The 25,122-nt window shown below is 40.0% G+C and overlaps 1 protein-coding gene across 18 annotated transcripts in view; it reads left to right on the top strand.

Moving 5' to 3' along the window:
- ABLIM1 (actin binding LIM protein 1) overlaps window positions 1-25,122 on the top strand; it is a 134,573-nt gene that overhangs the window by 38,096 nt on the left and 71,355 nt on the right. For all 18 annotated transcript variants that reach the window (XM_027884860.1, XM_027884862.1, XM_027884861.1 and 15 more), the window contains exons 3-6: window positions 6,957-7,140; window positions 8,678-8,787; window positions 23,213-23,339; window positions 24,508-24,601. In XM_027884860.1, coding sequence (XP_027740661.1) covers window positions 6,957-7,140; window positions 8,678-8,787; window positions 23,213-23,339; window positions 24,508-24,601 — 515 coding nt within the window. The remainder of the gene's footprint in view (window positions 1-6,956; window positions 7,141-8,677; window positions 8,788-23,212; window positions 23,340-24,507; window positions 24,602-25,122) is intronic.

The following is a 25,122-nucleotide window of genomic DNA, read 5'->3' as shown; positions in this document are numbered from 1 at the left end:
GAGTGAAAATGAAAGAGAAGTACTTGTTGCTGAAGGGATTAGTACACAAATCAAGTGAAAAAGGGGGACACACTGTTTTCTGTGTGCACAGGGAGACCAAAGGAGGGAGACATGTTTAAGGACAGCAAATCAGGTTTGAACAGTGGAGAAATGGGATTCTGTTGTTTCTGGGAAGCTAACAGAGGTTAAAATTTCTCCCATGTCAGGAAATGAGATTCAGATGTGAGTTCATCCATTCAGGTAGCTTGACATGAAGCAAGGCTCAGTTATAGCTGTGAGAGTGATTGCCATTTCTGCATTTGCATCTCTTAGCTGCTGTGTCTGGAAGGCTGTTCTTGTTTTTGCAGTGATACCTATTGGTATTTCACTTCAGATTCAGTTTCTTCCCATTCTGAAGAAGAGAAAGGACAGGCACTGATCTCTTCTCTGTGGTGACCACGGACAGGACCTGAGGGAATGACCTGAAGTTGTGTCAGGGGAGGTTCTTCACCCAGAGGGTGACAGGGCACTGAACAGGCTCCCCAGGGCAGCGCTCACAGCACCAAGGCTGGCAGAGCTCAAGGAGCATTTAGCTGATGCTCTCAAGCACAGGATGTGACTTGGGATTAGAATGCTGTTGATGACAATGAGTTGATACTGATCTTAGTTTAGCTGGGCTTGAGGTCTCTTTCAGTGGCCAAACATTTGACAGGAAATGCAGTTAATTGCACTGCTTGGCTGATGCTGACCAATGCTGACAGATGCCATGTCAGATTTTAAAAAAGTTGCTGGATCCCTTTGAAAGTAGAGGGACTGGAGGATGCTTTACAGGTATTTGATTAGTGGGGCAGAGCATCCTTATGAGAATACAGAAAATTCCTTGGGTTTGTTGTCAATGCATCCTTCATTTGCCAGACTTGGATAAGGTTTGGTTTTGTTCTATTTTTACAATCTTGCTTTGCTTATTTAAAATCTGTTTAGAGAGAACTCTCATCTAGATAGTTACAGTCAAGCTGTCCCAGGCTAAACTTTGACATTTTTTCCACTGATTGCATTTTCTTCAAGGTTCATTTCCCACAGACCCATAAATGACTTTGATCTCTACCTCTTGCTTAGTCTAATGTGAAAGGTGTTTTAAATGGTTGAATGATCCCTGCCATTGTTCCCATCCTGGTGCATGAAACGTTGGTGTTTCAGTGGCAAAGTGGGGAAGCTGTCACACCGCTCCATTACATACAGCTGTTTGCTTACTGCTGGGCTCAGGTATGAGCTATTGGCTGGTAGATTGCTAGAAAGACTGAAATATATGCACAGAGACCGTTTCTCTGTGCAGTGGGGTTTGTATCTCCTGTGTTAAGGAGAAAACCGAAGACTGAGGGACTGAAGGCAGTGTCATGGCATTGATTGGGAAGTTGATCAAGTTAAAACATCACTTTAGGTTTCACTTGGGTGAGTGCTCGCATTGTATGCCCGGGGGCTTCACTCAAGTACCCCACTGAGAATTACTTGTGTCATAATGACAGTGGCACTCAGTACTTGTGCAGGCAGGATGCTTGAAATGGAGGGTCAGGATTTTTTCAAGGGAAGAGAAGAAAAGCCTGACTGGAGGCTAGAGGATGGCTCCCAGGGGGATCTCAGACCAGTTTAGGAGAAGAGGGGAGAAATGCAAACTTATCTTTTGCTCAGGAGGTATTTATATATCTCCCATCAGTGTATGACAGAAAAGGCCTCCAGTGATGGGAGTGTTGCAAATGTTCACCAGGATTTCTGTTCCTTAGTGGTGCCTTGCCATCTCTGCAGTGGCTTCTGAGATTTATCATTCTCATGTGGTCTTCTGATGATAGTTTGATGTATATTCTTTCTTTAAATGACTTATGCCCTCAAGAAAAGTGCTGATATAGGAAATAAAAGGCAAAGAAAGAGTTAATTTGAAATGCAGAAACTTTAATAAGAATATGAACCTTGCTTTCCTCAGTATGGGATTTGTTAAATGGTTACACAGAAAAAGAAACAGATTTTTCCTGTGTATTTGTTTGGATGTTGGTGATAAACTGAAACGATGCCAAATTCCTTTCTACCTGCAAACAAGAGATCCATTATGCCCTAAGAATAGCTGTTGTATGAATATTTCCCTGCTTGAGAACAGCTCCATTATTCTATGAAGCTTAGAAATACAAGGAAGAAATAAAACCCCAACAGGAAATTGAATTTGCACCTTATTTAATGCATGGTAGCAGAGCAGATCATTAGACTTTTCTTAATAAATAGCATTCACTTCTGCAAACTGAGAGCCCTCTCTCACAGAGTCTTCTTGTGTGGTTTTGTTTCTTCAGTGTTGAAACAATTTTTACTTAACATAAACATACAGTTATTTTACCAAGGGCCTGGTTTTTCAGCTCTCACTGACAATAAGCCTGAGGAAATCCTACATAATGCTCAGTAGGATCAAATTCTGCTTCCATTCTCTTTGAAAAAACTCTGATCATCTCTGTTAAAGCTTGGAAGTGACTCATCTTAAGAATGGTCCTGGTCCCTTGGAGATCCCAGGCAGCTGGATTGCTCTTGAGCAGCTGCATTTTGTCATAATACCCCAGGTTTGCACACATAAACCCTGCAGCTTTGAGAGCTGACACAAGCACTGACAGTGCCTCCAATCCTTTTGTCCTTTAGGGATGCAAAATAGTAGCTCCAGAGAGTAGTTCAAGACAGAAAAAGCTGGCAGGTGGGTGTTTTCCATACGGTGGGAGGCAGAACTGTATGCCAGCTTATTCCATTCACAAGAGAGGCAGGATGGTTTGTTTGTAATATGAAATTCTTTGATATACAGACTCCGAAAAAAGGGCTGAGTTCCTCCTGGAGCTTTTGAAGATAATGGTTTTCTTTTCTCATTTAAAGAAAAATGCTGTGGTGGTTTTTTGTTTGTTCGTTTGTTTGTTTTTTGTTTTGTTTTGGTTTTTTTTTTGTTTGTTTGTTTTTGTTTTTTGTTTTTTTTTTTCTTTTTGTCTCTATGCTTGTGGTACTGTAGGGAATAGAAATGCTCCCCAGTGTCTCCTGTTTTAGAAGGGAGATCTTGGTCATGTCAACAGAATGTCTTCCATCATACTGAGAAGGAATAATCTTGGTGAAATGTTACTCTCCTGTAGAAGTATTTCCATGTGATGGATGTTTACAGAATACCTCTTGCATTTTGCCCTGTCAAATGTGATTTGTGCATCACTATTGGCTCCATGAAGTAATTCTTTCAAAGTTGTTTTTCCCATCAGTATAGGAAAAACCAAGAAGAATATAGTTTGACATTTCCCATTAACTGTCATCATTTAGGTGTAAATTTTTCTTTGATGACATGGTATGTGTATCACAGCAGTTGCTTAGGTCACGCCTTTAGGATGTGTTGTCCATATGTAGCGTTCACAGCTGATTTCTCTTCACTGCCTCTGCTGTTTTGTGGCATGGATGTTGCTGGGCATATGGTCTTTCTTTTTAATAAAAAATAATCACAATTTGTACACCTTTTCTGTATTACTTCTACATTGGTCATAAATATGTTTGCTGAGGCACAGTGTTTCAGCTTGAAGGGTTGTATTGTCCGAACCACGACTTCTGCACACTTGCCAAAAGCAGAAAAAAGGAGAACCTGTTTAAATCCTTTCCCTGTTGCACACCACATTGTACACCAAGTGTGGATACAGTCATGTTTGTCCTTTCTGATTTTGATCTCTGACTCAAAGTGAAAGCAGCAGGCTGGAACAGCGTTTTTCCAACCATGGATGTTAACAGTCTGGGTGACCCTTGTTTTGCCCATGTGGCTTAAAGCTGTGATTAGTGATAGGAACGCATGTGCTAAATTGACTGCAAAAATCCCATGTAATGTGGGGTTGCCAGGGTTTGTCTTTAATTCCTTCAGATTGGTGTGTGCTTCCTGCTGTGAGAATGCCACAGATGATGAATCTGCTGGTGGGTCACTTCTGCTCGTGCCTGAATTCATGACTTGCCAGTATGAGAGAGTTTAACTCAGAACTTCTGAGTTATTGACAAAATGAATTAGAGATTGGGTGGAAAGGAGACTTCCAAAGAAAGAAAAGGGTGATAGAGGGAGCTTCTTTTTAGTAATAGTAATTACTGTCTTCAAAAGACTTGCCAAATAATTTAGCCCCCATTTTTGTCAGAAGGCTTCAATGTCTGTAGCAATTCATGCAAGAGGGTAGAGCCAATAATTGTGAGTGCATGAACCCTTTCATTCAAAGTCTGTAGTGTTTTTTGCAAGCTGTGGTCTGCCACAGACCTCTGTATGATGCGTTGAAACTGGATTTTCAGAAGAAGCTGGCACAGACGTGGCATTGAATGTTCCTTTTGATCATCCCAGCTTATTAGACCACTCCCTTGGCAGGTAAAGAGGGCTGCAATGACCAAGTGAGTTCTCCAAAAAGTGACTCATTGGTAGAACTGGGGACCATAGTAAAGAGCCAGGGAGTTCACAAATGCAGCTTCGGAGGCAGACACAGCAGCGTGCTGAGCGACTTCAGCTTGAGGCTGAAAAGTGTATAGACTTGGATGTTAAAGCTACAAGTTAAATTAAAAATGTGGTTTAAATAATTGCACGGACACATGACTAGCTCTTTAAGAAATTCAGCAGCTTCTGAAGCATCTGCTATTGACCACTCTGTGACCATACTCCACTGCATACACTGCAACCACAGGATCTAATAGTCTGAATACTGAAGTAATCCCTAACAACTTTCTGACATTAAAGCAGAATTCTCAATTACTCCATGATTTAATTGTAAGGATCCACCCAGAGTAACTTAGAGAAACAAACCTATTCAAGTAGGCTCAAGTCTCGCCTCTGGACCTCCTGTGTGGTGCCCAACTCAGGAAGAGTCCAAGGTGATGTGGTGTGGAGGTCACAGTGGTTTCTGCCTTATGGTTACATGATACTGTACCATTAGTTTCAAATTAATATTTTAAACAAAATGGATATCAGTAGAAGAAAACGAAGGAATGAGAGAGGTGTTTGTTTGTTTTTTCCTGGAGGTGTACCTAAAAACCAGCCTGGAACATTTTGGAGCACTATGGTAGAGCCTTAACAGTGGTTCTTTGTAGTTCTTCTCAGTCACTTGTAATTGAGTTTTGGGTGCTTGAGGATTTAATGCCACCATGAAATTAAATTTGTTTGCACGTGGAATATTATCATTGTTCTATGCAGAAATGTGAAACTGGAAAAACGCTAGTACTGATACTGCTTTAATTCTAAGCTGCATTATAGTATATACTGTTTACTGTTGTTCTAGTAGTTATTATTATGGTAACAGTCATTAGATCTCCAGGGCTGGGAAACAGAGAAAGAATGTTAGGCACAGTATTGTGCTTGGGACTTGTGGCAGAAAGAAGAATTGAACCCAGTTCCCCTGATAATCTTTGTGTGTTGTGTATTTTAATTTTTCAAGGACTTTGTAACTGCAGGGACCTAGAATGCTTCTTATTTATTTTTCCTTAGTAATCAGAACTTCTGATATGCAATATTTCTGATATTTGATCTAAATGTACTTGAATGTTTTGAAGAGGGATGAGATGGAATTGCCTGCAGTGTTAAGCCAATGTCCTAGCCTGCTGTGAAGAGTGATTTCTCTTACCGAATTACACAGATACAGCAATATATAGAGGAGCAGTAGGAGTGGCTGAAACCAAAATACCTGGGAGCAGCTGCATATGAGTTTTTGGTGCTACTGAGGGACACTGAGTAGGTAGTTTCAAGTTCTTTGTAGAATCCAAGCTAAAGACACAGTGTGAAATCCAATCTGCCATCTCCCATGGTGCTTTCTCTTCATGGGATTTGGCTGTTACAGGCAGGATTGCTTTCTGTCTCTGTGTTGACCAGAAATGCCAACGTAGCACTATGAGTATTTTCTTAGAGCAAAACAGATGCCTGGTCATGATGTGTTTTGGTTTGGGTGAGTAAGTGTCTTACAGTGGAAAAACTGCCAAGTCACAGAAATCCTTGGCTGGTTCTTCACCCTTTTATTGTTACAATTATTTTTCCCAATGAATTTGTTCTTGGCCACAAGTCTCTATTCAAATATTAGAGTTGTTTACCCAATCCATGAAGTACGGGGAATATAGTATATAAAAGACTAAAGTGAGACCAATTCAGATTAGGCACTCAAAGGTAATAGTAGTTCTTAGGATATTGATTTTTTTCAGAATACAGGTGGGGAATAATCTTCTATTGACTTTATTTGGTGTCCAGTATACTGTTATATAGTTTGTTTGCATTTACCATGAAGTCTATATAGCGAAGGTGTGGCTAAATTTTTTGTTTGACTGTCTCTTCACTGCAGCTTTCTCCCAATATTTATGTCTAAATTAATAATGTAAAATCACCCTGAATATTTCAAAGACCATAATTTTAAAAATAAAACCAGAAGTATTGATGCAGCACTGGTGAAGCAGCTCAGTGCTTCCTAGGGACTGGAGTAGTTAATCAAAACCCGGCAACGTTTCAATAATATTCATTTTTTTCTGGAAGAATCAGCACCTTGAAAGCTTTTTAAAGGATATGGTTGCATAAAAAATGTATGCTAGTGTGAAAAAAATAGTAAAATCTGTTCTATTTATGGAATCATGTATTTTCTTCTGCTCACATCCATCCCCAGAAGTGGAAGTAAGATTACATTGGTACAGATAACTGTGATAACGTGATTAACTGAGTGATGCAAGGTAACTGAGGTCTTGGTAAACTGAGGACCAAGTACGTGAAAGTTATGATTATGTAGACAAGGAGAATCTTCATTACAAACTCTCCTTTAACCAGAGAACACCAGCCATGTCCTGGGATGTCAAGGCAGGAAGTGACAGGAGGAAAAAGCAAAAATCTGATAGAAGGGAGAAAGAGCACCAGGGCCATCTCACTTGTCAGCAGGTGACATCCTTAGTAGGTATATTTTTCTAATCTGTCCGTGTGGTTGGTTTTCTCCTTCCAGTGTGTGGGTGTGACTTGGCGCAGGGAGGCTTTTTCATCAAGAACGGGGAATACCTTTGCACCCTGGATTACCAGCGCATGTACGGCACCCGCTGCAACGGCTGTGGAGAGTTCGTGGAAGGAGAAGTAGTGACAGCTCTGGGAAAAACTTACCATCCAAGCTGCTTTGCCTGTACTGTGTGCAAGTAAGTCACCCCTTTCGACTAGCATGGTGTGAACCCAGTACAAGGAGAACAGGGAAAAAGGTATCGCCATGAGACAGAAATCTCAAGATGTGTTTCTCTTTGGGAGGCAATTGGCTGGAAAAGATCTGCTGCAAGTCTGACTTTAAGGGTCTTCAAAATGCCACTCATTTGTTTGGGGGACGCAGCTGCTGTGTTACATATAGTTCCCTGTTCTCAGAAAGTTACCCTCACACCTGATGGAATTATTAGGCATTGCATGTTGAGATAATGGATATGGGTTGAGTTGAGTTCAGGGGATCGGCCCAGCTTGGTTGGAGAAATGAGGTAAAGCAAAATTCTGGATACTATTTGGGCTATGAGAACAGTTAAACAATTGAAAACACACTGGAGACTCATTTTCACATCATGTAAGAACTCATGGCTTTGGGACAACTGGGATTTCCCCTCTTCTTCCCAAATGCTGTTTCTTGTCCCCAGAAGCAGAGCCAGTCTTCAGTTCTACAGCAAATAAAAGAGAAGATACCTAAGTCTCTCTGGATGGGAGAAAGGTGGCATTTTTAACCTCTATCTCTGATGAGTAGCTGAAGTACTTTGTCCTGTAGCCTGGGACATTTTTCAAGACCTTTTCTATTGAAAGTGTTTTGATTGTTTTTCTGGTTTTTAATAGTGTGTGAATTTACTGCATGTTGGTAATCGTATAATGTGTATGTTTCAGTTTTATTTCCAAGGACAGCATGAAACCTGATGATACAGTATGAAACATGACATTAGTTTTCTGTACATTGACTTGCATCAATCTTTTTATGTTGAATGAACAAAAGATGAGTCATTGGAGTAGATTAATGAAATGCAGTATTGCTGCTGATTTATTTTTGACCCTCTTAGGAATGGCAGTGGAAAGGAGACAATGTCTTTAACATTTTGGTTTGTTGAAATCAGCAGCTGTTCTTTTGTTAAACAGTTTTGGAGTGAGGTGGGCTGTAGCAGGGTCTGTACCCAGCAGCTAAAGCTCCTTATTAAAGATTTGGAGTTAAAAAATGTTATTCATCCTCTGCTTTATGCACCAAATAAGAGTTAACAGCAATGTCAACTTCTGCCTAACACACATTCTTAACATTTACGAGTGAGTAGCTCCACATTCCTTCACTAGCCTCAAGAACAGTTCCAATTCTTCCTTTGAGTTCTCTTCTGTATCATTTCCTATCCACGAACATCCTGCTGAGACCATCATAAACGTAGCTGTTGTGTCTTAGGAGATTTCACTGTCTCTACTATTCAGACAAAATAAGTTTGATAATCTTTTTTTTTTAAATGAAAATACAAGGCAAGTCTAACCTCTGCTCTGCTTGCATCCATGGATTGGATTTCTTCCAGTGCCTGGCTTTGCCAAGGCCACATTGCAGAAACTATTTGGCCCGAGTTTCTGTAAAATATTGATTGCGCTGGAGGAAGGCAGCAAACTCCAAGCACAGGGAACAGAGGGAAATTTCTGGCATAACCTTTGCAAAAATTTGTTTTTCTCTTTATAACTTTCCAGGCGTCCATTTCCACCAGGAGATCGAGTTACCTTTAATGGAAGGGACTGTCTCTGTCAGATGTGTGCTCAGCCCATGTCCTCCAGTCCAAGAGAACTCTCTGCCTCAAGCAGTAAGTATTTCTGAATTTCTGAAGGCTCTCACTTTCCCAGGCTCATCCACATTTGGTTGCAACTAATGTAATTCACCTTTAAAAAAGTGAACTATCTCTGGGAACCATATTTTTTTCTTTCCTTTTTTTCTTTTTCTTCATTAAAGTTCCTGGTACTACACATGGGAAGAGACACATTTCAATATGAAAAAGTGACTTTTCCCCAATTACTGGATTTTTAAAAGAGCTGATTTTGCTTTGATAGGCATTGGAGAAATATTTAATTGATAAAATCTGAGGTTTAGATTACATTTTTTTCATTTATAATTGTGCAGGTTTAAATATTCTAAAGAGGACAAAGTCAGAAGAAATTAATTTTCTTCTACTATTTAAGACTTTAATTAAATTTTCCTTTAAAAGGAGTATCACAAGATTATGCCTCCATTAGATTGATACCACAATGATACTGTGATCAGAACCTCAAGAAACAATTATAAATAAGACAGAAACCAAGTTTAAGGGAAAGAGAGAGAAAGAAGAAAGTTTGGGAGGGAAATTAACTTGCCTTGCTATTGGGGCTTAATGCTTGTTAAAGATAATGTGTAAATTACTGATAATAATCTCTGGTAGTTAACCCTCTGGTAGATAATTTTTTTGATCTTTGGGGATTTCTGATTCTTTCTCTGACTGTGGGATTGTGCTCAGCACTCACCTAGTGTAGTTTTATAAATCCAAATGGCCGCAGCTTTCCTTGTGACGCTGGGTAGTTTTCTGTTGTTGCTGCTTTCCTTCAGGGGGACACTGCATTTTGTACTGGTCCTTGGCTTTGGGATCTTAGGATTATAAAGTGTTATGTAAAGGCAAAGATAGATGGTGTTTGTGCACGGCAGAGGAGGAAAGTGAATCTCAAGTTATCTGATTTGCCTGAGAACATGTAATCAAACACTTGGACAAATGGAAAATGAGAGACTTTTTTTTTTATCATGCCTTTCTGTCTGTTAAGTGATGCTTTTCCACTATAACTGTAGATTTAGAGCTGAAAATGCACAGGCTTAATCAGTTAAGGAAGAATTTAGGTATTTATGAGGTAAAAATTTTTTCAGGCACCCGGAGAATCCTCCTGAGACAAAGAAATGATGTGGCAATTGTATTTGGATTGCTGACATTTAGGAGGCATAATTGGCCAGGAGCTGCACAGCATAGGGACCTTGGACAGTACTGATGTTCTTTTTCTAAGCAATGCCACAGCATGGAATAATCTGGATCACATTCCATCTGGTTTTCCAGAGGTGGCACACCTGTCCTGCAGTGTGGCACTCCCCACATCCATGACTCCAGGTGCCAATGCCCCAGAAAATGACACCCTCAAGTTGTCTGATAGTTAGCAAACAGAAGAGCTGGATAGCCACTTCCTGCACGGTCTGTGCTTCAATTGCTTCTTGTGTTCCACACTGAAGCCATAGGTAGCAAAGATTATAAATAAATAACCTTTCCTGCAACTTTTGATGAGGTTTATTGTTCTTTTTAATTAAAATCTGGTCCTCCTGGACAAACTGCCTTACCAGTATACACAGCAAGAGAGCTCCTGCTCATAACAGTTTGGAGTGCATTGCTTGGAAATCTTCAGGTAGCTGTTGTGGTACATCTTGCTCTTTTATGGAAAAAGACTTGTGGAAAGGTATAATGTAGAGTTTTTGGTCATTTTAGAGCAGAACTCTCCAAAACAGACAAATGAAAGTGAGATCAGCAAGTGTTTTTAAGTCCAGAACTACTCCATTAAAAAAATATCTTCAATAAAAAAATGTCTTCTAAGATATGCCGGCTGCTGCTTTGTCTTTGTGCAAAAGTTTACTTAGATATGGAGAATCCTTTCTTGCTGGCACCAAAGAGCAATTTTCAGTTAGTGTAAGCTATTTCAGATTGCTTCCGGGTCTCTCCTGCTAACTAAATCAGACACTTTTTTTTTTTTTTCCCCAAATGCTTTACCCTTTTTTGAAATAATTTTTTTTATATGCAAGTTCTTTTAGAAGAGAATCTCATTCACACTAAGCATCTATTTTATATCCTGTATTGCTGTTGGCTTCCCCTGATTGCTTTCAAGTGGATCACTAGAGGAAGCTTTCCTTAAAACAAATAAAGTTTGAAGTCAGGGAATTCAATAGACTGTAAGTATATCAGGTTTGATTGGTCTGTGCCATGCAAAAGGAAGCCTTCTGTCCTAGAATGTCTGCATTAATGTTGACATGACATTTTCTGGTGTCTGTTACTTCACACAAATGAAAGCTTACTGACAGCTTTGCTTGGATGATTTCAAGGAAAATCAAATGCCTCTAAATAACATCTGGAATAACACGAACCTGAATATTGTTGCACTCTCTTGTAGTGCACACCAGTGAAAATCAGATGGGAAAATACTGGATAATTATTTTCCTTTTTTGGTTAGTATTAGTTGGGTCCATGAGACTTATTTACCTTCTTTACATTAATAATATGTTTCTTTCACTACACGCGTATCACCTGCAGTAATTATAGCTATTTTCTTGGAGAACCATTTCAGTGGTTCCTTTTTTATTCTCAGACAGTCTCTTTCAATATACAGATGCTGTAGAGTAATCCTAATTTATAATTTACACGGGCCTGTTCCTTAGACACTGCTAGGTGTACACAGACTTTGGGATCTTCATTCAGCACAGAATCGAATACCAAATACCTGTAAACAACTCTGCAGACAAATGAAATGGGTGGTGTTTGGCTTTGCTCTTGTTTTATTTCATATGACAGCTTGCTAAATGAGATGTGATCTGTAAAGCAGAGTGACTGGGACAGATGTAGAGCAGCACAGAAACAGGGGACAACCAGATAACACTGACTAAAAGAGTGGTGTTGATGGCTTGGATAGTTCAGGGTTTTCAAGATTCTGTCAGAGACGTAAAGTTATTTTCTTTGGGGCCCGATAAAGGAATAATGCAATGATTTATCCCAGTAATTGATATTTATCTTTTAAACAGTGTCCAGGCTTTGTATCCAGCATCATGATTGCCTGGTTTGTATTATCTTAGGCTCTTTCTGCTTTCTGTTGTGTTCTAGCCACATGCTAACACAAAAAGTGCTTAAGGTTCCCGTTGTCTTTCCAGAAAAGCAGCCATGCAGGCATCTATTATTTCTAAATTTTACTTAAAACTGCAACTAATGTGCATGGCTATTCAATGATGGGTGCCCTGCTTCCTCACCTCCTCTGTTTTCCCTTCTTTTAATTAAGATCTCCTGTATTATATGTCTTTTCCATATACAAACCCCTCATTTCACTGTCCCTCAGCATTTCATGTTGCATATTCAGTGGACTGGGTTTGAAGGTCACCTTTTAAAATCTGCAAATTATACATTTTTTGCCCCTTATTTCATGCTGTGATTTAGAGTGAAAAGGAGCCAAAGTAAAAATTTTAATGTTTTTGTTGTAATTTTTTGGTTTTATTTTATGTTTTTTTGGGGATTCATGGTTTATTGTTTCTGTGTTGTCAGAGGAGTGATTATCTGGTGGTTACTTCCCTTGGGTCTGGGAATTCTGAGTGTGGCTTCTGGTTTTTATATACATGTTTTACGTATCAGGTTAGGTACTTAAATTTCAAGGGTTGGTTTCTACCAGCAAAATGAAAAAAAAATAATGCTGCCCTAGCTTAGTAGTGTGTAGTGGTTATAAGCAAATTGACAATGTTCTGGTACTTAGATGATGCAGTCTTAAGTACTGCAGTACTACCTGAGCCTTACGAACACTAAAGTCATAAAAATTAGGAAATTGGTGTGGTGTTAACTTGTGTAAGAAGAAATCCAAGAACTTAAAGTCTGCCTAAATCCTTGCTATTCATCCGTGTTAGGGTTAGGTACTTGTGAAAGAGCAGTGTGACCTGTACAATACATCTTTCCAGCCCTCAGCATCTCAAGCTATTTTATTCCCTAGTGATCAGATGAGTAGTGACTGGGGGTGCACACTCTCATCATTTTTATGAGCATTAGCGTGTTGAGCAGAGGCAACGAGACTGGCCACGTTAACAGATTACCCTCTTTGATACAAAACATAAAAGGACAAACAAAACATGAAATTAAATGAAAGTAAAACATGAAAGTAACATGAAATCTCCACATGGAGATAAAATACCCTCCATTAGGGCATTTTATCAGTGAATTCTCACCAAGGCAGCTGGTAAATGAACTGATGCAGGCATTTGAATATAAAAATCTCTGGTTTAGTCAGACCTTCATTTTTTAGAAGTACCACACTGGCTTGCATTTCTTCTTGAAATGCACAAGAGGTGTCGTGAAAAGTGCATCTGAGAGCAGAGCAACCACGCAGAGATCCACACACTGGGGACAGGCATGTGAGGTGGTGCCAGCGGTCTGTGCTGGTGGAACTTGAGCCAGCAGTCCTCTGGCTCAGGCATCATCTTCGAAATCCTGAAGAGACTACGTGTCTTTGAATACAGTTTAATACATTTCCCTCTTCCTCAAACAGAGATTTTTTTTTTCCCTTTAGGCATTTCACTTTTCTATTTTCAGCATAAGTATTTCAGTAATAAGAGTGTTACATGACTTCTACCTGCGGTTGAGCCCTTTCTCTGTTGATTCCTTATCTGGGTGCTGGTATAGAAGTTTTAGTTATTTCTGGTTATCCTTTTGCTGAAAGGTTGGGCCATTTTAATGATGTGCATGAACTAGTTAAGAAATTGCATTTCAGATGAAAAGTGAGCTTCCTAGAAGGATAGGACAAACCTCCTTATCCAAAAGAAACTGGAGCGTTACAATCATCTAGCGGGAGTTTTTATTTGAAAAAAGTCACCTTTAAAACGATGGCACAGACTTTCACAGTTGTTTCTTCTTCATTGAAACAGATACCTGTGTGCTGTATGTGCAGAGGTACCCAGTGTTTGGAAAGAAGAATGGGGAAGGTATTTCAACTTCCCTTTCTTTGTAACGGTCCCTCCTGTGAGTTAATAATGTCATTACAGCACAGCCAAGGCGTGGACCAGAGTTTTCAAACTGGCCAGTGTTAACATGTGCATGAATAATTTTTGGTGCAGCTGTTCCCCAACCAGCCGGTGTCCACGTGGGGATTTCACGTTACTGTTTTGTATGTTTGCCCTTGTCTGCTGTGTACATTATGTTCTGGTTCAAAGAATGTCAGTTCTTTGGGACAAATGCTTTCATGCCAATCAGTGCAGAGTCTAACAGAGTTCGATTCTGGCTCACAATTGGGGATCTTTGCTCTATTGTGATATAAATAATTAGCTTAATGCTTAACGGACTTGTGGGAGAAAGATATCTTTGTTAATTATTCAATAGCCATATCTCTTAAAAAAAGATGCAGTTGGGAAAGCTCCCAGTAAATATCTGAAACTCCCAACAAGGTTTCTGGTAATAATGAAGTAGAACAGAACCAACATACCATACCTGTTGAAGGTGATTGGGAAAAGAACAGGAGTCATCTTTTACCCACTGCCCAGAAAGTGGCAGGAAAGTGAGGTTGTTTTTGAAACAACAGAGCATCAAAATGGAGAAGAAGCAAATTTACCTTGCAGTCCTCATTTAAAGGCTTTCTAATTCTTAATGCAGTTCTATATTCAGGACGTAAATGTCCTTTCATAAGATAAAAATATAGATGGTTGTTGTCAGCATTCAGAAGTAATGTCAGAGCTGATTTATAACCATCACAGATTTCTCCATTAGAAATTAGCTAAAGTGGATGCAAAATTTCTTTTAATCATAGCTCTCGGAAAAGGTCTGCAGCTTGGATTTGTAACTGTTCAGCCACATTTGACTCATTTTTTGGTATTTTGTTCTTTAGCCTTTTTTTTTTTTTTCTGAGCTGTCCGAAAACTCCTTCAATTCCATGGGGAAGAACTTCAAAAGTGAAGGGGAAAGTTGGCTGGCTGTTTGTGAGCAAGCTATCTGCAGTGATTTTTTGGCTTTAAAGGGTATTGAGCAACATCCAACACATGATTTTGAGCTTATTCTTAGGAAATATCCTACAATTTCACACTGTGTCAAAGCTGCATAGTGTGTAGGCACTGTACAAGTACTTTGCAGAGATGTAAATAGGCTTTGTCTGTGAGACACTGAGCTCACTTTTGCCTTAAGGGATATGCACCCACAATATGCATAAAGTTCAGTGAATGCCTTGGGCAACTTAAGACAGGCCCAACAGTTTTGAGCGTGAACACGCATTTTTAAAATTTTAAATTTTTAAAATCCTGTCTGTAATTTTGAACCTTAAGGGTTTCATATTTTCTGTGTGCTGTAACATGAAGATTTTCTCGTTTCATTCTTGGCTTATCTGCTAAAGATACAGAGGCACTTACGTATCTCTGTGGCATTCAAGCCTGTGTTTAGGTACTGGAGGTCCAGTTGAGGGTTTTGTGAACTTGACAGAAGGGGCTCATGTTGTCCTGTACCTCTTTTTTATTTTTTTTAAATTTTATTTTTATTTACCGTAGAATAAAGGCGTAACACAGACATCGTTGGGGCTTGATTTCAAACACTGTGATTTAAATCATTGATTTTAATCATGGTTTGTCTACGAACCCAGGAAACCTTGATTAGAGTGACTGATTGTAACCTTGGTTTACATTTAGGTTTTTAATTATAAAATACTAATTGTTAAACATAAGGAAGCTTTATATCTGTACACATGTAAATTAATATAACTCTGCATAAATTCATCATATTCTTTAACATCTGTATTTTCCCCTAACAACTACTTTTGTTCATGATTTATGTCAAGTTGTATTTGAATGAAAGTTGAAATTTTATTCAGAATTCATAAAGTATCATAGTGGATTTTTTTAAATTTCAGAAACTGTCTGAAATCTGCTAGACACACGGAGAACATAAATTAATTAAAATATATTTTAATTCTGGAACTGATGATTTTTCAAGATTCTGAAGCTTGTAGAACTATTTGCTTAGGATACCGTGTCCTTAAAAATTTGAATAGTGGTAGTTCTTATCATACCTGATTTTACTCAGAGATGGGAAAAGGAAATTTTTTTCATCAGGTGATGAAAGCAAGTTGATTCTCTGTGTTTTCGGATACCATTTGGATTTTAACTTTGATTTAATTAGAATTAGGATTTTAAATTCTGATTTTAGATTAAATCCTTTATTTTTTTCAGCATCACTATTTAATTCTCCTTACTTTAGTCTAAATTTGACTGTAATAACCTTGCAGGGCAACTACATTTACGATTTAATATATTGAGCATACAGTGGGTCTAAGATTTTACCCTGCCCCCCTTTTTAAACATAAAAGAAGCAAATCAACATGCATGATGTGATACAAGGTTCAGAGAAATTATGCAAACCCAAGCACAGTTCCTTTCTGGCAAAAGCCATTAGATTGTGCCTAAGAATATACAGCTCTTCCAGTGACACTGGGCCATTTGTATGATTGTTCCAAGATGAATTATTCTTTTGAAGAATGTCTGCAATTTTTGAGGCATTTTCATCATTTGAATTGCTTTCTTGGATTAATTTTAGTCCTCGCTTATGTTTCATAGCAATGGCTAAATTACTCAAGTGGCCTCCATTTGCTCAGTTGTTCCTTACTTTACAAGGACCGGTATTTTTCACTGCTGCTTTATAAATTGCCTTAGATCCTTCTCTGGAGGTGTAGAAGCTTTGTTAAAGACTAACCTCTGGGTGATAGAGCAGCAACTCTATTGAGAATATAATTGTGGCAGGGCAGGAAGTTTCTGAATTACAAGTCTTTTATCAGAAAATTCCTTCTCAAAAACTGCCGGTTTTCAGGAATGTGTTCTCAGTCCAGTTTTCCCGTTCCTTTCATTTGCTTTTGTGTTACATGTAGATTGGGCAGAAACAATTGTGAATAGACCACACAAGTGTACTAAATAAGTATTGGTTCTTATTTGTCCAAGTGTAACCTCAGCTTGAACTTGGAAATCAAAACATGTCCATCTCCTCGGCTTTTACCAGAGGAGTGCTAATCGAAAGCTAATTCCAAAGAAAGTTCTGGGGGAGGTGCAAAAGGAATTGGTCAGGAAATGGGTGTTATGTGAGGAGGCATCACTAACTTGGAAAACACAACTATAGAGGAGATTCCAAGAGATAAGGGTATCTGGGAATTGTCATGTTCAGAAAGCCTGCCAGGTAGTAAGTCAGGAATCAGAGGTCACTTAAAAAGAATGTGAAAAGTGAATTAGCTGTTAGCTAGACCTTAGTTTGCCATGGGTTTTCAGGGGGCATAAAAACCTTCCTAAAAGTTGTCATAAGTTTCATTCCTATTTTTGGAGGGTTGTACCCTGTTGGAATTGCTTGTTTGCCAAGAGTAACAACTGAAAGTTATCCAAAATAGTCTGCAGATGAAGAGACACAATGTGCTGTCCATGAGCTGGGTATTAAACAATAAGCTCTGAGCTAACAGCTCAGCTGGAATTACCTGAGTACTGACGTGGGGTAAAAAAAATGACAGGGTAAACAGCTTAGATGTACCTGGCCATGGTTTATCCTTCAGAGCAGTTTTACAGCTGGGGCTCTTTTACAGTTTTACAACTCTCTTTTACAGCTGGGAAAAGATCCCAAAATTTTATCTTCCTTTTACAGGACAATTAAAAACTCTTCTCTTAGATAGTTTGTAGCACATTTGCTCTTTCTTTACCATTTTTTTTCCATTCAGACACCTGTGTGAAAGATGGGGTTGAAAAAGGGACTGGGGTTGATGTTATGGAGAAAGGCCAGCTTGGTGGTTGCTTTCTTGCAGGGACAGTTTCCAGGATTAAGAGGTTAAAAGGTCAATTGGTTTGGCCTCCTTTGGGAAGGAGGTGTAGAAAGATGTGGAAATAAGGGAAATACTCTTTCTTTTTCCCGTGTAGAAGACTAACACAAATGCTTACATCAATACTGAGGGGAAAATGAAAAAGTCCTCTGATTAAAATTATGTTACAGAACTGAAGTTGGGGAAAAGCATTAATTTTTCTAAATCACTTTAAAGCAGATGATGAGAGAGCAATTTGAAGTAACCACAGAATCACCAATTCTATCAGGTTGGAAAGTACCTCTGAGATCATCTAGTCCAACCTGTGACCCAACACCACCATATCAACCAGACCATGGCACTGAGTGCCATGTCTAGTCTTTCCTTAAACACCTCCAGGGACAGTGACTCCACTACCACCCTGGGCAGGCCATTCTGAAATCTAATCACCCTTCAGATAAAAATAAAGAAATTCTTCCTAATGTCCAAACTAACACCACCCTCCCCCCCCACCTCCCTGGCACAGTAAAGATATTAAACAGGTCATCAGTAAAGATATTAAACAGAACCGGGCCCAGCACTGGTCTCTGAGGGCCACCACTAGTGACTGATCTAATGATACATCCAAGATGTCTTTAGCCTTTTTCTTAAAAAGGCAAGTCAAGGGCACTCAGATTGCCAGCACAGATTGCCAGTTTGTACCATTGTGATTTCTTTCCATATTTATTCAAATAAAATAATTTTGTTTTCTTTAACAATTTGTTTTTAAAATATCAGTTTTCCCCAACTTGTCATTTATAATAAGCTGTCAAAGCTATACTCCACTTCCCATGGGAAATTTGTTTCCCTCCATTGTATGCACCCAGCCTCTTATTGTTAGATTTCAGGAGTACAAGGCTGCCCGCGTGGGTTTGTTTTGCCTTCAGCAAAAGGGTAGTAGTGAATTTGTTCTGAAAAACATTTCCCATCCTTGCACTGGCAAAGAGGAGGGGGTTGGCAGCAGATTTATTGAGTTACATACTCAGATTTAAATCCTGCGTGTAAAATTCCTGACACTGTGTGTCCTTCTCTGACTTCCAGAACTCATCACTGCCCTGATGTCTAAATGGTTATGCTTTAAACTTTGAAAACATTTATCATACGGTAAACGTAGTGAGTTTGGTTTTTTAGCGTTGACAGAAATATCTTGATGATCTGGAAAAGCCTGCATGATATCATCAAACCTTTTAATTTGAAAACAAGGCTTTAGAAGGCGCTGCCTGATCTGTGGTTGAAGGGTGATTGAGGAAAAACTCTGGTCTTCCTAGCTCTATGAGAAACTGTAATTGCACAACCTTCAAATTGCCACAGAAGAATTACTGGGATATAAGTTGTTTTTCAAGGTGATTATGAGCTATTTATAATTACAAATTTCTTGGCCTCGACTCCAGTGATAATATTTGCCTCTTTCATCACTTCCAAATCACTCACTCTTTAGTTGCAGCCAGGTTTGACAATGTATTTCTGTATAACTCCAATGAAAACTTGTTGTTCCTTTTAAAAATTAAAATAATAATGAACAACCCCCAACCAATTCTGCCCTGCTTTACCTGTTTCAGAGCAGAAGCCTGGTGGTGTTATCTTTATAAAACTAATGTATCTGTGTTTTATAGGGAGTGGAAATAGTTATAGGAGGAGCGTAAAAAGAGTACAAAATACCAGTGACTCATAGGGGTTGTGGCAGTTTCAGACTTTATCTAGACATGTGCTACTAATGGCCATGAGGACTGCAAGGAACTTTTTGGTGACTCAATCATTCATCATTAAGTCAGACTGCTATTAGCTCTGTTCACAGGGCAAACCCTGCGTGGAGCAGAATTGGTGTAATCATTCACATGACTTTGCATAACCCTGTTCATTAGGACAAAAGCAGGTAGAGATGATTTCCCTTTCATAAATTATATGGGGTGAGCATACATTTGCTGTTAAATTTTCAAAACTATCCAAGTGGGAGTGGGTAAAACCCTGTGCTGTGTGCTGAGGGTTAATCCAGCTGTATCGGCTCTGAGCCCACCTGTGCACTATTGGCTGAGAGCAGGGGCGGGAGGCAAAGGCAGAAAATCCACTGCTTAATTTAGACAGTGACAAATGGGTTGCTGTGCAGGATGCTTCATTCCTGGATGTCTGGGGTGATGCAGATGCTAAAAAGGGAAACACATTTTCTCGTATCTTTACAAGCAAGGTGTCATGGGTGGCAGCTCCCCCTGGCCTGCATCTTTTTAGTGAGGCTGCTTAAGGTGCTTGGAGGGCAGTGATCTTAATCATTTATCATATTATAGTGCTGTACCCTGTCCCCCCACTTTTCAATGCTTTTGGGCTGGCTGACTGCACACCACAGCCATTTTGTCCAGGCGTTTGCTTTTGTACCTGGACACGTCAAACATGACATAGATATAAGTGCATAGAGGAACTGTACTGCTCACTCTGCATTTTAACCAGTATCTGCTGCACTTGCCACCTCCTCCTCTTTGTTATCTCGGCACAGCTGAATACATGGATGTGCAAGGAATGGGAGCAGGCAAGAATCCAGGTTTTATGGCAAAAAGAAAACACAAGAAAGCTCAAGGTCAAGGGGTGAAGTCTGTTAGACGAAGGTACGAAGCCAGAGAGAACCATAGTGGGAACTGTCGTACAAAATTTTGGGAAGGGTTTTCAGATTTTTTTTAGTCTGCTCTGGCATATGGTTGGGGACCACTATTTTTGTCTCATGGCCCTTTTATTTGCAGCATGTGCTGGTTTGGTTATAGGTTAGATTGATGCAGATTGTGCTTAATGTGATACTGAGATCCTGCCTGCATGCGCTGTGTGCTGATGACATTCAGCCAAAGGCTTAAATGTGCCTCATGCAGGCCTGAGATCATAATAGCTTTTATTTGTAGAATTTGGATGAACAAATGGTCTTTTCTTAGCCCAGCCCAGCCCAGCCCTATTTCCTTTCTATTTTAGGAGATAATGATAATTGCTAGCTTTTCATGTATATGCCCAACAGTTTTGCCAGAATTAAAATCAGGTTTATTTAAAAGCCATCTCAGCCTAATATGACAGAAATGGGCTATTAGTTTACTTTGATTCTAGACATTCAACGTGTCTGTCGTATTAGCAGAATGGAAATTATGTTAATTTTCTTTTGCAAAACACTTCAAGGAAACCAGAAAGAGTAAGTAGATGTCATTGTTGCTGAAGAATAATAAAAGGATGTTACCAACCCCTTGTATTAAACATGAGCACAAGATTAGGTCTAGTGCTCAGACTTACTGTGCCTTTGGCTTACAAAGAAGCAATTAGACAGAGGTACTTCACAGATCCCTACCTTCCTTCATGTGAATGGTTTTGGCATCACGAAAGATCAAGATACTGGACTTGGTAGACCTTTTGCATGAGGCAGTTTTCCTATTTTCACTGCCTCAGAAATTCAGTTGGAAACAAAATGAAGTGCTTTAAAAATCTTTTCATTGGTTCCATTTCTGAGAAATTTCAGCTTCACAGAAGGTTTTTGGATAAAAATGAAAAAAAAAAGCATGGACAACACAGCAGATTTTTTGCGGGAATATGTAACAGGGAAGGTATATCACAGTTTGGCAGGAGCCCAGGTCAGGGCTGTGGAAGCTGGCACATTAGGAGGAAGCATTAGTGCTTGGAAGCTGAGAAATGGGTGCTGTTTTAAAACTGCAGCTCAGCACTCACTGAGACTGAGGAAAGATCTCGCTTGTTGTCACAGCTGAAGACACGTTGCATGCTTTAGATTTAACATAAGAAAATGTGGGCTGGAAGGGACCTCAAGAGGTCATGTGGTGTCCTCCCAAAACCAAAGCCAAGAGCAGTGCACCAAAGCCACCCTGACACATTTGTCCCTTCCTCACCCCTGTGCTGGGAATTCCAGAGCCTCTCTTAGTGACCTGTTCCAGCATTTGCTGTCATTACAGGATGGCATGGAGCCTTGAGCTGTCACGGCAGAGCAGAGGGATCCATTACATGGTGTCACTCCTTGTCATTTCATGATTTCAATTTGTAACATATGTCCTTCAGAGCAAAGTCCTGGTATTAGGACATCTCAGGGTTGCTTTTCAAGTCCCAAGTCATGTCAACAGTCTGTGACTCGCATTTTATCACAAGATACCATGGTGCTTATCCTCTTCTCGTCTGTTTTTAGGGGATTTGAGAAGAAAAAGAATGCTGATAGGAAGAGGGACATGAAAAATGATGACCTGGATAGCAGGAACGTGCAGCATATATTTGGGGCTCTCTTGGCCCATTATCCAACAAACAAAAGTCAGGCCCTGTAGTCAAAAGGACTGACTCTCCTCTCTTTACAAGTTGTGGTAATAAAACTTAGACTTGCCCTTTTGCAAGGCGTGGGGTTGCCTGGGCCATAAATCCAGGAAGAGATGAAGGTTTTAAGGCTGTACCTGTTCAGTCAGCTTAAGCCAGTGGAGCCAGGATGATCTTTTCCCTCCTGTCTGGGCTTTAAAGGCTCTGTTCTGTTTGTCTCCATTTGTTGCCATTTGTTGATGTTTCAGGCACGTAGAGAGGATGTTAGATTAACCAAAGGAACACTGAGTTTGGGGATAATAAAATACGGAAAATCCTTTGTTCCAGGCTGTCTCCTGTGTGGCTTCCATGTGTGCCTCAGCTGATGGGCATTCCCTTTCTGCTTCACTGGGCTTCCAGGCCTTCCCCTCCCTCGGTCCCTCTGTCCCCCGAGGCTGGGCACAGAAGCTGTAGCACAACCCTTGCAGTTCAGCTCTGTCTGCCACATCAGCCTATTCAAATCTTGCCATGTGCTGGATTGCCCCTTAACAGGGAATCTCTGAGTGTTTTACATTTGAGTGGAAAGGAATGGAAGCTTGGGGCTGAGCCAGAGATTTCTCATGTAACATCAGATATTGTGGCACCCTCTGGGACAGAGGGCATTCAGTGCTCCTGGCTTTGGGTTTGCATTCTGCCATCAAAGAGTCCTTCAGAATCGCAGTGAAAACTGAGTGTTGACTGCCGGGGTAGTACCAAAATCCCTGATTGGGAGTCCTTCTGCTGATTAGAGACCGTGAGAGCTTCAGTTACCCAAACCTGCAGATGGAAGACAATATGCCCTTCCATGCAGCCTTCACTGCTCTCATATGCCTGTCACCTGTGCCTTGGGCCCTCCCTGGAAAAAGGTCTCTCCTGCGTTCCTGGCCGAGATGTTGCCACCGCCCCTGAGCTGGGCGGACAGTGGGGCTCTGCTGCCACCAAACGGGGACAGGCAGCATCCTGGTGGTGCTCACTCGGGCCACGTCCAGCGCCCTGTAAGCAGTCAGGATCCTGCTAAAAGCGAAATGGCAAACAAACAGGTTGCTTTAGAAGATGGCAATTTTTTTGCGGTAATGTTGTTTTTTTAGTTTTTTCCTAACAAAATCTGAAGTCCGTACGATGCTTGCCAGGCAGTCTTTGAAACGTAAACAGCATGAAAAACAGAAGAGATACTTTCCCCCTTCTACTGACTATGACTGAATCTTTATACAGGACCTGGGAAGGGTTTGAGGAAAGGAAGGTGTACCTTTGCTATGTAGTTCTCCCCTTTGGTTTCCAAGTGTTGTGATGGGTGGGTGGTTAATGAAGGTTAATGAACCAAGTAGCTGACAACAAATGCATCTGTTTGTTTATTTGCAGATTGTGCTGGCTGTGGAAGAGACATAAAAAATGGGCAAGCATTGCTAGCTCTGGATAAGCAGTGGCACCTGGGATGCTTTAAGTGCAAGGCCTGTGGGAAGGTCCTCACCGGGGAATACATCAGCAAGTGAGTAACCTGTGCACCTCCTCTGAACTCGTGGCACGAGCTGCAAACAGAGAAGAGCTTGCAGCAAGAGTTCACCTTTTGGAATCCTGTTTTGACCTCCTTTCCATATGCACCAAAATCTTTGTTGTCAGTGAGAGCTGAGTTGGGAAAGTAAACTGCCAAGTGGAACTGAAAGGTGATGTTGAATGATAGCAGCCTGTATTTAAAACCAGTGTGAAAGGGGGTGTATCTCCATGTTCCTGCAGAGGATTGGGTGGGTTGCTGCACATGTTTTTTGTATTCACCAGATAAAGTGTTGTGCCATTTTGCTTTTCAGCATCTGATTTTGAGGGGAAAAAAGTAGGAACCTGTCCATTTCTTGCCTTTGCTAAAAATAGAGTAACCTTGATGGTGTGGTTGACCTGACACTGTATTTCTCATCTCCGTTTAAGAAACTGATGAAAAGAGTTTTGAGCAGAAGAAAGCACAGAGGAAGAGAATGGGGAAAAGTGGTATAATAATAAAATAGAGGGCATGATATATGATCTCTTTCCCCCCTTCAAGCATATAACAAGAGAAGAAATAAGGGAAAAAATATATGTTTCACAAACCTGCCAGTCAGCTAGCTATGTACACTATTTAATAAAAAGTAGCATTTGTAATTTCTCAAAAAAAAAAAAAAATTGGCATCTGAGAAATACTCCTAAGCTGACTAGTGTTTCCACTTTTACTTAATGTTCCATGTTCGTACTAAAAAACTACTTAACCTCGCAACATAAAAGTAGTTGCTTATAGCTTTGCAAACTACCAAAGATTATTTTTTTTTTCTGAACAAAAACTACCTGCCTGTGATAAAGACTGTGATCTCCTCTCATCCCCATAGACATAGTCCCACTGATTCCCTGTAATTGCACCTGTAGGTGTAAAGAGTCTGCTCCAAAAAATGAGATTTACTTTAGTGGTTTGTACTGGATGCCTTTTCTTGATGGGAATGAAAGGAATAATTCTAAGAGGCACCAGTGAGAAAGATTTTTTTATTTTTTCTTCTGATACAAACTGTTTCCCTTGAACTCTCATCTGCCTGTTGCTGTGTGTAGGAGTTGCAGACTGAAGACTAAGGAAGAGTGTAAACTACATTGTAACCAGTTTATTAAGAGGTTGTTTGTAATTTGTGGGTCTTCTTTTTCAGAGATGGTGCTCCTTATTGTGAGAAGGACTACCAAGTGCTTTTTGGAGTCAAGTGTGAAGCATGTCACCAGTTCATTACTGGGAAAGTCCTAGAGGTAGGTGTTTTGTAAACTAGAGTTTAAGAATTGGGCCATGTCCCATTATGTCCTCATGCAACTGCAGGGAATACAAAAATTCTCACGGGAAAGGTTTTTCTGCTGATTTTAGAGCAAAGTTGCTTATTTTGAGAGAGAGAGAGTGGTTTAGGTTTGCAGTCATCAGGAAAAGTATGTGATATGGAATTACTTGCACAAGTTTCTATGGATCTTTGGTTTGTTTTTTTTTTTCTTTTCATGGTGATCTGTGAAGTCTGCAGATCAAATTGCACTGCTTCATTTGGTGTCAGATTTGATATATTTTTAGGAATAATTTGAGAACCAGGATCACATTTGGCAACCGTAAGTTTCCTGAAGCTTACAACATGAGATTTACACACATTCTGAGTGATGAGAAGGAGAGAGGGAGAAATGTGCTGGAGAGGTAAATCATATGTTCAGAAATGAGAAGGCAGAAGCCATCTGAACCACCTCTTTGGTTGACTCTTAGTTGGAGTCCTCAAGGAAACCAGTTACATCTT

Source organism: Empidonax traillii, unplaced genomic scaffold (assembly GCF_003031625.1).
Source record: "Empidonax traillii isolate 1590-97213 ecotype Southwest subspecies unplaced genomic scaffold, ASM303162v1 scaffold156:size1289327, whole genome shotgun sequence".
In the NCBI taxonomy this organism is placed as follows: domain Eukaryota; kingdom Metazoa; phylum Chordata; class Aves; order Passeriformes; family Tyrannidae; genus Empidonax; species Empidonax traillii.
Note: the sequence above shows the minus strand (reverse complement) of the source record. Positions and strands in the feature narration are given on the sequence as shown.